The sequence below is a fragment of the Sapajus apella genome, unplaced genomic scaffold (assembly GCF_009761245.1).
Source record: "Sapajus apella isolate SASKATOON/1434 unplaced genomic scaffold, GSC_monkey_1.0 scaffold6, whole genome shotgun sequence".
NCBI classification, from domain to species: domain Eukaryota; kingdom Metazoa; phylum Chordata; class Mammalia; order Primates; family Cebidae; genus Sapajus; species Sapajus apella.
In genome coordinates, this window is record NW_022436946.1 from 32910213 (window position 1) to 32927637 (window position 17425).

A 17425-nucleotide genomic window follows, 5' to 3' on the forward strand; every position below is an offset into this window, starting at 1 on the left:
AAAAATAGACTCAAAATATTTTAACAGGTGACATTTTATCAAGCATTCAGGAAACAGACAATTTCACACTTAATAGATTTTTTTTCTGATGATAGCAAAAAAAGATAACTTTCCAATTCAATTGAAAACATATATGTAAAAAGTAAACAAGAACAGAAAAAGAAAAATTATGTTTCAATCTCACTTATCACTACACTTAAAACAGTATTAAACAAAATACTAACAAAATTCAGTAGTGTATAAGTATGATCATACTCGTTAGGTTTAAATTCATCATATTAACAACAAATAGAGGAAAATGCTGTATATTATACAATCATCTCAACTGATGCAGGAAAAAAAAGTTTGTTTAAAATGTAACTACCATTCATTACTTTCTCTCTCTCTCTCTGTGTTTGTGTGTGTGTGTGTGTGTGTGTTTGTGTGTGTGTGTGTGTGTGTGTGTGTAAGCTAGAAATAGAGGAAAACTTAATTATTATACAAAGACTAGCTATCAGAAGCCCACAACAGATGTCTTACTTAGTGGTAAAATACTACAAAAATTCCCTTGAAAACCACAAACAAGATAAAGTTGCCTGCTGTCACCTTTTTTACTCAACACTATACCAGTTTTTATAGCCAGAATAATAATGAACTCAAAAAAGTAATAAAAGGTTAAGTACTGAAAAGGAAGAGACAATATCAGCATTACTTGCCACTGATGTAATTGATTTCACTGAAAAACTAAAACAAATTATACAAAAATTACGGTTAATAAAGTTTTTTTAGCAAAATTGCTGAATACAACATCAATTTAAAAGTCAATTGCAACAATATGGATACAACTGGAAACATTATGGTAAGTGAAATAAGCCAGACACAGAAAGACAAATATCACATGTTCTCACTCATATACGGGAGATAAAAAAATTGATCACATGAAGTTAGAGAATAGAATAGTAGTTACAAGATGATGGGAAGTGAAGTGGGTAATGGGGAATAATGAGGAGTTGATTAATGGTAATTATTTTAAATGTAAATGAATCAAACTCTCCAATCAAAAGATAGATATTGGCAGAATGAAGTTAGACAAAATAGCCTCTAAATTTAAAAAAAATCTTATGAGAGACAAAGAAGGACATTATATATTAATAAAAATTCAATAAAGCAAAAAATATCTAACAATCATAATCCTTTATGTACCTAATAACATAGGTACAGGTAACAGATAATAACAGATAATCAAAATATATGAAGAAAAATTGATAAAATTAAAGGGAGAAATGAAAAGTTTCACAATAATATTGAAGACTTCAACACCTCATTCTCAATAATGGACAGAACAACCAGACAGAAGATAAGTAAGAATACAGAGGATGCAATGGCACAATAAACCAACTAGATTGACCAAACATATGCAGAATACTCTACCCAACAACATAATACACATTATTCTCAAGGGCACATGGGACATCTTCCAGGATAGACCACATACTAGGCCACAAGCTAAGTCTCAATGAATTCAAAAAGATAGATGTCATACAATGTATCTTCTTCAACCAATAAAGGATGAACTTGGAAATAAAAGAGCAAAAAACGAAAATTTACAAATTTGTGGTAATTAACCAACACACTCAAAGAAATGCCGCAGAGTTGGCTTCACCAGTGAATTCTACTAAACATTTAAAGAGGAACTAACACCCATACATCTCAAAGTTTTCCAAGGAATTGAAGAGGAAGGAGTACTTTGTAACTTATTCTATGAGACCAATAATGAACTGATACCAAAGGTTGACAGAAACATTGTAAGGCAGGAAAACTACAGATCAATATCCCTTATGAACTTTGATGCAAAAACTCTCCACAAAATATTAGTAAGCCAAATTCCACACCACAATAATGGGATTATACATCAAAGTGAGATTTATTTCTGGAATGCAAAGATAGTTCAATATATAAAAATCAATAAATGTGTTACATCACATTTATGGAATTTAAAAAAATGATAATCTCATTAGATACAGAAAAAGTATTTGAAAAAATTCCACATCCTTTCATTATAATAATACGCAACGAAGTAGCCATATAGGAAAGCTAACTCAATATAATAAAATTGTTTATGAAAAACCCATACTTCATATGAGTTTTTCAAACAACCCAAAAGTTATTTATGAAAACATCATACTTAATGGTAAAAGACTGAAAGATTTTCCTCTGAGATCAGGAACAAAGCAAGGATGTTTGCTTTCATCACTTCTACTCAACATGGTACTGGAAGTCTTAGCCACAGTAGTTAGGCAAAAAGAAAGGCATCCAATGGCATTAGGAGAAATACCTAATGTAGATGACGGTGTGATGGATACAGCAAACCACCATGGCATGTGTATAACTATGTAACAAACCTGTACATTCCAGACGTGTACCCCAGAACCTAAAGTATAATTTAAAAAAAGGAAAAGAAAAGAAAAAAAAGGCATCCAAAACGAAAAGGAAGAAGTAAAAAATCTCTGTTCACAAATGATATAATCATATATGTACAAAACCCTAAAAATTACACACACACACACAGACACTCACATGCACACACACAAACTAATAAATGGATTCAACAAAGTAGCAGGATTCAAAGCCAGCATGCAAAAATCAGTTGCAGTTCTATTCACTAATAATGAACAGCCTGAAAAGAAAATTAAGAAAACAATTTCATCTACAATAGCATCGAAAAGAATAAAATACTTAAAAACTAATTTAACCAAGGAAGTGAAAGACTTGTACAATGAAAACTACAAAAAAAGAGCTGAAAGAAATAAAAGAAGACATAAATAAATAAAAAGACATCCTATGCTCATGGATTAGAATTAATATTTAAGATAGCAATACTGCCTAGAGTGATACCATGCAAAATCCTAGTGGCAGTTTTTCAGAAACAGAAAAATCCACCTAAAAATCTCTATGGAATCTCAAGGGACCCTAGGTAGCCAAACAATCTTGAAAAAGAAGACCAAAGTCATAGAAGACTTCCTGATTTCAAATGTACTGTAAGTTTACAGTAATCAAAATAATATGGTCCTGTCATGAAGCCAGACACATAGACCAATGGAATAGAACAGAGAGGCCAGTAATAAACCCTTACACATATGGTAAAATAATTTTTGATAGGGATGCCAAAACCATTCAATAGGGAAAGAACAGTCCTTCCAGCAAAAGTGCTGTGAAAGCTGGATGTCCACAGTCAAAGGAATAAAGTCAGATCTTTACCTAACACCATATATAGAAATTAATCCAAAATGAATCAAATATCTACGTAGGAGCTAAAACTATAAAAATCTTGGAAGGAAACATAGAGTAAAAGATTCATGACATGTGATTTGGCAAAACATTTTTATATGTGACACTAAAACACAGGCAACAACAAAACATAGACAAATTATACTTCATAAAAATGAAAGACTTTTTGTTCTTAAGTTATATATATAAAACTGTATATGACACTATGATCAGAGTAGAAAGGCAACATATGGAATGAGAGAAAATATTTGCAAATCATGTTTCATAAGGAATTAATATGCAGAATATATTGAGAACTCCTAAAACTTAAAACATAAAAATAAACAACATGATTCATAATGGGCAAAGGACTTGATATACACTTCTACAGAGAAAATATATGAATGACTGTAGATTCATTAAAAGATGCTCAATGTTACAATAATTAAGGAAATGTGAAACAAACCCTAAATGGGATACCACATCACACCCACTGGGATGGCTGCTATAAACACATACAAACATATACAGCAAAAATAACAAGTGTTGTCAAGGATGTGAAAAAATTGGAATCCTTGTTCATTGTCGGTGAGAATGTAAAATAGTACAGCTGCTATGTAAAACAGTTTGGTAGTTCCCCCCAAAATTAAAAATAGAATTACTATATAACGCAGTAATTCTACTTCTGGGTATATACCTAAAAGAATTATAGCAGGATCTCAAAGAGGTATTTGCACATCCACATTGACAGCAGCATTAGTCACTATGGCTTAAATGCAGAAGCAACACACATGTCCATCAACAGATGACTGGATTAGCAAAATATGGTGCTGTATATACATACAATGAAATATCATTCAGCCTTAAAAGGGAAGGATGTTCTGACATATGGTACAACATGGATGAACCTTGCGGCCATTACGGTAAATGAAATAAGTCAGTCACCAGAAGACTAATACTGTATGGTTCCACTTAAAGAGGAACTTAGAGTAGTACAAATCACAGAGACAGAAAGTAGAATGGTAGTGACCAGGGACTTGGTAAAAGGAAGATGGAGAGTTATTGTTTAATGAATATAGAGTTTCAGTATTGCAAGATGAAAGAGTTCTGAGAGTGGATGGTGGTGATGGTTACACAATGATACCAATGTACTTAATACCACAAAACTGGCACCCTCAAAAATGACTGAGATAGTATATTTTATACGTAGTTTACCACAATAAAAAATTTTTAAAAACCAATTACAAATGAAATGACTCAAATGCTCAGAGTAACTTGATGCTTTCAAAGTAATTTATGGAGAATATTGTTATAATCTTGTAATATGCACATTTTTTAAAAAAGATATAAAAAGCACTAACTGTAAAATAAAAAATTATCTTCATCAAAAGATATGATAGAGTATTGAGTCATGCCACTAATAGGAAGAAGTTATTTACAACACATAACTTACAGAATATTAGTATCCAGAATATATAAAAAACCTCTTAAGCATTAAAATTTCAAACTGAAAAATTATGTAATCTGAACAAACATCTCACAGAAGAGAATTGGCCAGTAAAAATCCAAAAATACATTCTAGCTCATTGGTTGTTAAAAACAACTTTCAAATAAAAACCAGAGACCATTTTACACCCACAAGACTGGCAAAAACTAAAATGTCATTTAATACCAAGCATAAGAATAATGTACAAAAGTAACTATTACACACAGCTGAAGAGACAGAAGTTGATACAACCACTCGGGAAAATAATTTTGCCTTTACTAGTAAAGTTAAAGATGAGTATACCTTAGGACCTGGAATTCGACTCCTATAGATGTGTACCTGGAGAATTGTTTGTGTCAATATTGTTTTTCAGGCAAAAAAAGAAAAATCCCAACCACAATGGAATGAATAAATGCATGGTGATAGTTTCCTACAAGGGAATTTTATACTGCAGTACAAATAAATTAGAACTTCATGTATCAGCATTAAAGAATCACAAAACCTAACATTGAATGAAAACAGAAAGTCACAGGGAAAACAAGGAACCTATTTTTATGTAGGATACAACTGCGCAAATACTAAACAATACACTATTGAGAGATTTATTTGTAAGTGGTAAACTTTAGGGAAAAAACAGTGAGTAACACCATATTGAAGAGAGTGGCAACTTTTGATGAGTAGGAATGAAAAAGTGATTGAAGTGGGTGCACAGTGGAATTCTCTATTTTAAGTTATGAGAAAGGGATTGAGTTTTCATCGTATGATTATTTTTGAAATTCTATACATGTGCTGTGTGTTTGAGAGGTTTAGTAGAGATGAGTGTTGTGAATAATACATTTCTCAGTAAAAAAAAAAGTTAGCATGCTAAAAAAACACATATTAAGAAACAAAGTATATAACTTTTATTCGAATACCTTTTAAAAATTCTCATATTGGTAAATAATTTTGTGTAATCAAAGCTAACAATACCCACAACATCAAGAGGCAAAAGAACCAAAAAAAAACCTTAAAATTAATTTTGTTTCGGATATGTTAGCAACTGGGTACAAAGATGATATAAGTTCCATAAATCAAACAATATCAAGTAAGTGTAACACAAAAAGGAAGGAAGGAGTGATCATCTTTAAAATAGTAAAATGTACTCATTTTAATTCCACTAATACGTTTGCCATTACAATTGTACTGAAAGAGGTGCCAGATCATAGGCCAGCTACAGAGGTCTGGGTTTGTTTTGTTTTTTTCCTTCCTCAACTGATGACTTTGGTACTCTTGGGTGAACTATTAAGAATCGTATTTCTAAAAGAAAACAAGAAGGACCCTACAGAAAAGAAACAAATATGACTAGAAAGCAAGAGGGTCTGATTTATGAGGAAAGATTAAAGGAGTTAAGTTGCACAGCTTGGCTAAGTGATGACAAAGGAGAGCATGATAACAGTCTACAAATATTTGAAAAGCATATACCAAGGAGAGAGGATTTGATATTTATCTTAGTACAAAGTTGTTCAGCTGACTGTGAATGGTTGATGTTAAGGAGAAGAAAACTCAGGCTGTCAAGGAAACTTCCTGGTAGAAATGTATGAAATCAATGGACCTATTCCCTAAGAAATAATGTCAACTTCATTAGCTGCTTGAAACAAAAATTTGGCCCACACTAGAAGATTCACGGGAAAAGAAAAGCTTTCTTTGATGGGGAGAAAATATTATAATTAAATTTTGTTCATTTGTTTTATTCCTGTGAATTAACAGATTCTCAGACAATCTCTAAGATATTTCTGAAATTTAAACCACTCCATTTATGAATAAGATATTTAAAACAATGAAAATTATTTCTAATAAGTAGTAATCGCTCTTACCACCCTTTTCCTGTTTTTTGTATTTTGCTTTTGTTGGTGGTGGTTTTGTTTGCTTTATATTTTGAACTATTTAAAACTTTTTAAGAGATATAGAGAAAAATAATAATAAATACCCACTTACCAACCTGATTAAGACATGAGACACTTCCAACACTAAAGCAGCCTTGCCTAATCTTGTTCCCTTCTTCCCCAACAAGAAATAATGTTCTGGGCTTGGTGTAGATCGTTTCTACTCAAACATTAAAAAATTTACCTAGTATGTAAATGTTCTTAATATTATACTGTTCTTTAAAACTGGTATCCTTACAATATGTATCCTACCTTCAATGTGCTTTTTTCACTCAACTTTATGTTTTTGAAATGACCTTAATTTGATTTTTTTTTTTTTTTTTTTTTTTGAGACAGAGTCTTGCTCTGTCTCCCAGGCTGGAGTACAATGGCGCAATCTTAGTTCACTGCAACCTCTGCCTCCAGGGTTCAAGTGATTCTCCTGCCTCAGCCCTCTGTGCATCTGGGATTACAGGCACTTGCCACCATGCCCAGATAATTTTTGTATTTTTTAGTAGAGATAGAGTTTTGCCATGTTGGCCAGGCTGGTCTCGAACTCCTGACCTCAGGTGATCCACCTGCCTTGGCCTCCCAAAAAGCTGGAATTACACGGATGAGCCACCACACCTGGCCCTAATTTGATTATTATAACCATTGTTCATTTGCTTGTACCCAAAGCAGTATAGTACTCCACTGTATAAATGTATAAAAACTTATTTCCCATTATATCATAATAAACATTTAGATTATTTTTGAGTATTCTGCAATTATAAACCATGTTGCAGTGAACATCCTCATACACACCTCCTTATGCACAATGTGAAGGTTTCTTTAGGAATTCAGTCATAAAGTGTGTAAATCTTCAACTTCACTAGATATTATCCCTTCTACTCTATATGGAGCTCCTTTGGTCCATATTTCTATCAACAATGTATCTTTAGACATTTTAACTGCTGCCAACATAATATTTGTGAGACAATTACACATTAAGATTTTTAATTTTCATTTCCCTCACTAATATTTAGATTGAGCACTTTTTATTGGCAAGGAATGGTATTCAACATATGTGGCAGACACTGGTCAACCACAATGCCAACTAGCACTATTATTCATTCTTTGTTTACCCTGAATTAATTGCTTGTTCATATAATTTGCTATATTTCTGTTGGGCTGTCTTTTCATTATTTACTTGAAATCTATACATAATCTATATCAGTGCTGTCCAATAGAACTTTCTGTTATGATGGAAATGTTCTGTTTCTTTCCTGTCCAATACAGTAACCACTAGCCACATATGACTCTTAAGCACTTGGTAGCTGATGTGACTGAGAACCTAAATATTTTATTTTACTTGTCACATGTGGCTAGTGGCTACCATATTTTACAACATAGTTATAGATATTAATTCTCTGTCATACCGTACTTCTCAACTTACAATGGGGTCACATGCCAATAAAACTATTACAATTGGAAAATAATGTAAGTGAAAAATTCATTTAATATACCTAACTCACTGAACATTATAGCTTAGCCTAGCCTACCTTGAAAGTGCTTGGGACATTTACATTAGCTTACAGTAGGGCAAAATCACGTAACACAAAGCTTATTTTATAATGAAGTATTAAATAATTCAGGTAATTTATTAAATACTGTATTGAAAGTGAGAAGGAGAATGGTTGTATGGGTACTCAGAGAACAGTCTATACTGAATGCATATCCCTTTCACACCATCTTAAAAAATTGTAAGTCAAACCATTTTAAGCCAGGGACCATTTGCATATAATTTATAAATATCCAGTTATGTTTTACATATTTTACATATATTTGCTTTTGTGTCCTTTTTTTTCATAATTAACACTTCTCTATATCATTAACAGAGCCTTTAATAAATAATATGTAGCCACACAAAAGTACAATAAATTATGTAACCATTTCTTTGATATTAGTCACTTAGGTTGCATACAGCTTCTTACTATAGTCAATAAAAATTTTATGCATAATTTTCTGTCTGCATTTTCATAATGAAATACTATGAAATATTTCATAGTGAAATAAAAATAAATTCAAGGCCGGGCGCGGTGGCTCACGTCTGTAATCCCAGCACTTTGGAAGGCCAAGGTGGGTAGATCACCTGAGATCAGTGGTTCAAGACCAACCCGGCCAACATGGCAAAACCCTGTCTCTACTAAAAATACAAATATTAGCCAGGTGTGGTAGCACACGCCTATAATCCCAGCTACTCAGGAGGCTGAGGCATGAGAATCATTTGAACCCCTGAGGTGCAGGTTGCAATGAGCCAAGATCACGCCACTGTACTCCTACCTGAGCAAAAGAGCAAAACTCCAATTTTAAAAAAAAAAAAAAAAAAGAGAGAGAGAGAAAAAGATTCATACAAAATACATACAAAAGTAGAATTAGTAGGAAAAAGGAATAAATACTTTAAAGACTCTTGATGCTGATCTTCCAACCATTTTCCAAAAATTCATTCTGCCTTCAGTAAGATATGAGTTTATCTCATCCTACCTTCACCAACTTCACAATAATTTTTAAATATTTGACAGTTTCATATCATAAAATGTTATCTTAATTTTTGTTTATTTGGTAGTCCTTTTTTCATTCATTTATTAGCTTTTTCTTTCTCATGTGAATCATCTATTCACATCTTTGACTACTTATTGTGGTCTTCACATTTTTTTGTATAAATTATAGGATTTTTACGTACTATGGATATAATTTTATTGTCATATTTGCTGAAGATATTTCCCCCAGTTCTTTATTTGACTTCAAATTTTATGTATGATGCTTTTGATATGAAGAAGTTTCCAAGGTCTATGTTTTTCTTTTTTCTATGAAATTTCTTAAACTGCTTTTATGCTTAGAAAGTGAATAATGCCTTCCAGAAGTGGGGTAGATAAATATATTTCCTCCTAGGTATTCTTTTTATATTTAATTGTTTATATGAAATTCACATAAGTTGTGAGATATGGAATCTTTTTTCAAAATAGTCAATTTTTCTAAAATTATCCCCTGAAGATTTTTATATAGTACTCCACCTTCCTCCAAAAAGGACACGGAATAACATTTTCTTCCTTCATTTGTTGTAAGATCTCTTTGGTCATACACTAAATCCTTATATATACTGGGGTCCTTTGTCAGTTACCTAATCTCTGCTGCAGATTTGTTCTATCTAAAGTTGAGTCATATCACAATGTAATAATATTTTGATATCTGGCAGACAAATCCCCTTTTCACTCTTCTTGTTTACATTTTTCTTAACTATTACTTCCTGTATATTCTTCTAGATTAAGCTCATAACCATATTCATCTCTAAAAATTAATTACCCACTCAAATTTTCATTAGAATATAAAATATCTATACTAATTCAGGAAGAATTGGAAAACATATAATATGTAGCATTCCTATTTAGGCACGTGGTATGTCATTTCATTTGTAATATTTTTTATACCTGTATTTTTTTTCCAAATAGGCAGTATGCTTCTGTTATTATAACTGAATATTTTGCATCTCTTTTGGTTCATGCCATTTAAATTTTACAATCTTCTACATTTCTTGTCTTCCACAAAGACTGTTTTTACCTATCTCAATAAATCTGTGAGAAAATTAAGTCCTACAGAAAATGATTTGAACAACCATTTTGTAAATACTCTCAAGGACAATGATTAACCAATACCATTCTAAATATTCACGCATAAAAGAATTAATTCCTTATATTCAGTGGGTGTCTTAGGGCATTAGGGTTACATTGTCTCTGGTAAACCTGGTTGAGAATAGCCAGGAGTTTAAGTTCCTCAAACTCCTACTTTCTTTCCATAATTTTTGCCACAGCATATGACCTATACTCCCATTCCTGAGAGAAATGCAAAACTACCAAACAGAAGCCACCTCAACTTCCTGCCACAAAAATCTACAAGCCCACTTGAGTCTGAACTTACCTTTTTCTCTTTCTAGTTTTAGTGGAAGAGCTGCTCCTTTTCTCTAGGGCCAAGTCCTCTACTCTGACCTCCTCAGTGACCTTGTGCTCTCAACTTGCCCTTCATTAATATTTTCAGTCTTCACTCTTTACTGAATCTATTTTATTAGCATTAGACATTAGTCTAATTATCCTTCAAAACTAAATTCCAAAAGATTAGCTGGGTGTGGTGGTGTGTGCCTGTAGTCCCAGCTACTTGGGAAGCTGAGGTGGGAGGATCACTTGAGCCTGGGAGGTTGAGGCTGCAGCGCGTCAAGACTGTGCCACTGCACTCCTGCCTGGGTGACAGAGTGAGATCCTGTCTCAAAAACAAAAACAAAACCCCAATTCCCAAGTCCTTTTCCAATTATCACCCTGAACTTGACTAAATGTTCTACATTCATTGCCACTTTCCATTCATTTCACACATCAAATCCCAGCTCAGCACTGAAAAGGCTCTCCCTGAAGTCATTAGTTAATGCCACTTAACTAATTCCATGGGTCCTTTCCAGTCCTTATCTTGATGAGCTTTCGGCACCATTTGAGCATTCCCTTCAGTAGGGAGCATTTCTTTCTCCTGACTCCCGTGACACTGTATTCTCCTCCTTCTCTTCTTACCTCTCTAGACTCTCCTCTGTTATTTCACTGACTGTCTTCCTCTCTCTCACTTTTCACAGCTTGTCTTCTCATTCATTTTCTCCCTAGGTATTTGTATCTATTACCATGGCTTCAATCACCAGCAAACTAAATCTTGAAGTCTTCTTTTCCAATCACATATATCTAATTGCCCACTTCAAATTTATGTTAAGTGTTTCACAAACACATCAAATACGACAAGTCCCAAATTGAACCCATTATCTTTTTACTCTTTCTACATGCTTCTCCTTCAGTATTTCCCAACTAAAATCAGTTACTTCTCTCCATCCCGAGGACTATTATTCTAGTCCAGATCTTCTCTTATACGGACTATCCAGATAGCCTCCAGTGGAGCTACCAGTTTCTGCCTTACACTCTTCTAAAATATTCTCCATATCATGGTCAGAATGAGTTTTATAAAACACAAGTCTGATGGCATAATTCCTCTTTAGTGGCTTCCTGTTACAGAATTTCTAACTTAATGAGACTACACACAATCTAGCCTCTACCTATTACTCCCTACCTCATTCTACACTAGAGCTATGCAGAATTTTTTCTTATTTTTTCTAGAACATGATGCACCTCTTGCTTGCCTTCACATATGCCAGTGGCTGACATTTGGCAATGCCAGAGACATTTTTGGTTGTCACAACAAGGGAGTGGGGGTTTCCTACTAGAATCTAATGGGTAGAGGCCAGAGATGTTGTGATGCTACTAAGTATCCTACAATGTACTTGATAGCTTCCATAAACATTATTATGTGAACCAAAATTTTCATGGTATGGAGGCTGAGAAACCCTGACCTATGCTATTCCGTCTGTCTTAACCACTCTTCTTCCCCCTTCCCCTACTCCACTCCTCCTCTGAACTGTGGCCATATTCTCAGTTATTTCCTTAATACCACTTCCTATGAAGAATGTCCTTAACCCCCTAAACCTAATTACCCCCATGACACCCTTTAGAATTTCTTATAATTACTTATTCAAGGTATGCTTTCCTGCTATACTGTAAAGCTCTGGAACGGCAGGACCAAATCTATTCATTCACCATTTTGTTCCCTATTACCTGTGTAATACCATACATCTGTTAATTAATATCTTGACCATGAGTTTTTAAAAAATAGAATCTTACTCTGACTTCTTAAAAAAGCAAATACATCTCTCAGCCTCATTTTTCTTAGCTATAAATAGCTGACACCATACCTCACAGTTATAAATGTTCAGACGAACTGATGTATATGAAGAGTTGCACCGAAAGTCTTGTGTCTGAGCACACCAACGATGGCTGGTCACCCTAAATACAATTTTTTTTTTGAGACAGGGTCTCACTCTGTTGCCTAGGTGGCAAAATCATGGCTCACTGCAACCTTCCCACCTCTTGGGATCAAGCGATTCTGCTGCCTCAGCTTCCTGCATAGCTGGGATTACAGGTGTGTATCACCATGCCCAACTAATTTTTTGTATTTTTAGTAGAGATAGGGTTTTTCTACATTGACCAGGCTGGCCTCGAAGTTCTGGCCTCAAGTGAACCACCCACCTCAGCCTCCCAAAGAAAATAATTTTTTTAATTTCAATTTTGTTATGAAAATATTTTATTATCACTTTAAAAGTATTTAGAGTAGTTCTGAGCCTTTATAAAACTCTTAGTTGTGTTAATTCCTATAATCATTGAAGTAATGATACACTATTATTGCCTTCAGGTATCCACAGAAAATGGTTAGGCTTAACCAGAATATTTTATTTTATTTTTATTTTACTAACAAAATATACAACAGTATTTGTAGTGTCCTCTTCTAAGGAGGAAAAAGTAAACTTGAGAAATATTTTTCTTTTATTCCACGAAACGAGGCTTGCCATTTATTGGCTGAGAGCTTGCTAATACCACCAGCCTCATCAAACTACTAGAAAGAACACCTGAGAGAAATTACTTAAATTCCCTATTGACATAAACTTTGCTCAAAGTATATTTCTAAGTCACCATTTTTGCAGTTTCACAATTGTTTACCTAATAAAGAGCTATCATTTCATTGATAAAAACAGCAATCTGGAGGATCTTTATTATGTAATTAGCTATTAACTGTATTGAAAGCACTGGTAGAAAGAAATTGGCCATTTAGAGGGTTGGGGGCCTTATATTATTTTTTAAGATAATATGCTTGGATCATTTCACCAAACTAATGGAGTTACACTTTATCTCAGGTCCAGATTTACTACACAACATATTGTCACGTGCCCTTAGCTCAGCAGCACCTCTTCTTAATGATTAGTTAACTTGAGGATAATGAGGGCCTTATCATGTGTCTAATTAGCCATGTAGTCCCTAATGGTAGTCTAACTCATTTAGATAAAATCTGTTCTTGAAGGAGGGGGTGGAGAGGAAGCTTAGGGAGAAAGATTATATATGTGTACGTGTGTGTGTGTGTGTGTGTGTGTGTGTGTGTGTGTGCGCACAGTAGTGAAACAAACCATAGTGTAGCATAGCATTTGGGCTCCTTGAAAACTAGTAAATGTTGTCTAAATGGATACAGTCCAAAGACCAATTCTTTCCATATCCTCAGCTTAAGCTTTTTGTTTAAGTGAAAATTTTTTGATCAATGATAGTCTTTTTGTTTTTTACAATCTTGTATCTGATATTAGGTAAAGATAACCAAAAATATATCTCTCCTAAATTAACTGAAAGTTGTTTGATACATCCACGCAAAGATTCATTTGTTGTCTCAAATCTAATTGAGCTGTATCTGTAGTCCTTAGTTAGTCAAGGGATTCCTAATAAATAACATTTATTTCTACATTTGCCAAAAGGAATAATTAACATGTATTGCTCAGCTTGTAAGACATATTATAGCAGTTGTAAAATAGAGATGAAAAGAATTCTTACCTCATTCTTTAGCTTGCTTCCAGAAAACCTTAAAAAAATGAGTACATTTTCCATTAGTTCAAACAAAATTACAGTTATAGCATTCAATGATATGTAGACAACCTAAAGAAGCAGTAATTTCATACCATGATTAGGGAAATAATCTGGAAATTTTTGATTTTTTTAAAGAACTCAATCATCTTTCTCAACTTACTAAAAAAAAATCTTTTCTTTAGGAAAAAAGTAAAATGAAGAGTATTTAAAGAAGTCAGGTGAGATTTGAGACAAGCAAAGAACACTCACTATTAAACATTTGTGTGTGTTCTAGTCTATATTTACATTTTATAGTGGGGTAGTGGCTAGTAAGCAGCCTTCTATTCCTTGAAATATCTAAATTTATCTTAGTATGACTCAGTGACTAAAATTTTTTTCCACATGATACTTTACTTTTTAAGATAATTTCTTCTTTTAAGAGCTAAGAGCAGTTCTTGATAAATCATACCATAAAGCAATCTCAGATGCAGATTTCATTATTCAGAGTTTCAGTTCAAAAAACAAATGATGTGTTATCACTGGTTTCATTAGATGTAACCTCACTTACTAATATTCCTCTGATAGTTAACAGTTGCTTAGAGCAATGTGCTGTTTATTTTCATTCATGTTTACCTTTCATAGAAACCCAAACAGGTCAGTAGTTTCACCTTAGTAAGGTAAAATGATGGCCAAAGTATATGTGATTAGAGATTATTATAATAAACTTTTATCTTGGTAAGGTACTAGTCAAGCATATAGATTTTTAAAACACGTCTCAGAAAAAATTACATTTACATTTAATCCCTTTATTTTTTTGAATCCAACCTGAAAATAGACTTTGCTTTATGAGTAAATGCTAATTTAAAAGCAATTCTGCTCCTTGATCTCTCCTCTTCATCTCTCTGGCACACCCAGTTCACCATTAATTTCTCATTAATTATGACAAGTTTTATAATTTGCCCAGTAATCTAGATGATATAATTAACCATACAAAGTGGACATTAAGATCTGATAGTTAAATGGAAACATTTTGATAAGCAAAATTAAGAAGTCATTTTATTCGATATGTATCATGCATAAAGAAATACAGATAATTTGTTTTGAAGATGGTATAACTCTACCTTGTCAAGCCCTTTCCAGAATAAACGGAGTGGTAATATGCACTGCTCTCTTTGATGCCAATCCCATAGTAATGATACCTAGAGCAAAGACAGGAACCAGCTCTGTGTTAATGAAGGAGATTTTTGAAGGGGAAAAAGAGACTAAGGTATAACTGAAGTAACTGTGAATAAGAACTGCAAACCCTGATGACGTTTCTTTTCTGACATTTTTCAGGTAGGTAGCTTCTTAAGGTGCTACATCCCTCTTTGATGACCACTACTCCTACTTTTTGTTGTTATATCTGGCTCCAGGCTTGAAAAAAGAATTACCTACTGATAATCCTCTTATATCCCCTAAAACATAAGGTTCCAAATCCCAAGAATGTATAAATATAGGCATTGGCTCTAAGTATATGTATTGTATGTATTTACAAATTGAGTGATTCAACATTAATTTAGTCAATTGGACAAGAAAATCTATGGTTTTCTTTACCATATATCTATTGGATGGGAAAAAAGTATGACATTATGTTTGAAGAAGACCAATCTCATGCATGGGAGTATATATGAGATATGTGACCCTTTACACATTATTTTACTCATGAGGAATCAAAAGTCCAATTCACTATAATTTTTACTTCAAACTTTTGTGCAAGAATAGGGAGAAAGCTATGTTGCAAATTGATGAAAATGACATGCAGAAAATAACAGTCCCATAGATAATTTGTTATAAATATGTCAGTGGATCATAAGCCACAATATAAGTATAGCAACTCATTGATTCTCAAATTATAGCTCATTCTCCTAAGCCATAAACTCTTGACATATTACACATCCATATACAAACACTACAAATATTATACATACGCTAGGGGAATAGTGGGCATTTAGTGAGGATAGCGAGTCCTCTATTGTCTGCTTTTTGTGGTCAGTCCCACTCTCTGCCATCTGTCCCCCATGAAGCACCACTATCTCTGTTTACCAACTCCTTCAATTTGCATTTCTCTAAGATCAGGAAAGGAATGAAAAAAAGAGAATGAGGAGATTTCCAGCAGACTCCAGCCTAACTATATTTTAAAATGTCATTTCGAACATCACCATCTGAGTTTAAAGTGGATCCTTTAAACTGAGAACCCACCATCTGAATTTAAACTTAGATCCTTTATTAAATAATAATAATGAATAATAATATTAAACAATAATAATAAACTTACAGAAACTTTAAACAATAAAGGATCGAAGTTACAAGGCCCTATCTCTGGCCTCAGTGATAAAGAACTTCTTAGCCAAAAGGTTCCACTCCTAAACATTTTCAGGATCCAGGACAGGAGTACAAATGGAATCATACATACCATATGAATAACTATTTGAATTAGCTATTTGAAAACTATAAATTGAGCTAACAAAAATATTCCTGTCCTCTTACATTGACAATTTACCTCCATAATTATCTGGTAGGTAAATATGAATTTAGCATTCTTAGACTCCTGGAGTTCCATATGGGAACATGGTGGTGGGAGGAAGACCCAACTCCACTCCATTTTTCAGCACTGACTCCTTTGTTCACTGTGAGGGAACTGCACTGCACATCCAAGATCCAGCCGCATCTTCATCACCCACAAACAGTTACCCCCTGGCCACACCTCAGTCTAGGATTATGAACACTAGTAGAGCACTGTGGTCTTCTGAGGATGGACTTGGGACATGCCCAATACAGGCCCAAGAAGTGGGTCTGGGGCTGTTGGACAGGGAATTCCAGGGCTCCAGGGACCCAGAAGTGGGATGTGTTTTTTGGATGGACACATTCACTCAGGCCATGGACTCCTGCCTCATGGGAGGATAGCAGCTGGAGGACAGCCAGAATGAGCCCTCCAAAGTGGGAGGCCCAGAGATGGCTTCTCTCTTCTCAGGTGCTAAAGGAAGGACTGTGCCAGTAAACTTAACTGTATTGATTCAAAGTCATTTGAGATGAAGGAAAAAGGATTTTTATTTTTATTTTTATTTATTTATTTATTCTTTTTTTTTTTTTTTTTTTTTTTTTTTTTGAGACGGAGTTTCGCTCTTGTTACCCAGGCTGAGTGCAATGGCGCAATCTCGACTCACCGCAATCTCCGCCTCCTGGGTTCAGGCAATTCTCCTGTCTCAGCCTCCTGAGTAGCTGGGATTACAGGCACGCGCCACCATGCCCAGCTAATG

At 33.9% G+C, this 17425-nt stretch overlaps 1 protein-coding gene across 1 annotated transcript in view; it reads right to left on the reverse strand.

Moving 5' to 3' along the window:
* Positions 1 to 17425, reverse strand: part of RFX6 (regulatory factor X6) — a 55538-nt gene that overhangs the window by 22946 nt on the left and 15167 nt on the right. The window contains exons 5-6 of the mRNA XM_032274964.1: positions 15251 to 15328; positions 14118 to 14145 (exon numbers count right to left, since the gene is read on the reverse strand). Coding sequence (XP_032130855.1) covers positions 14118 to 14145; positions 15251 to 15328 — 106 coding nt within the window. The remainder of the gene's footprint in view (positions 1 to 14117; positions 14146 to 15250; positions 15329 to 17425) is intronic.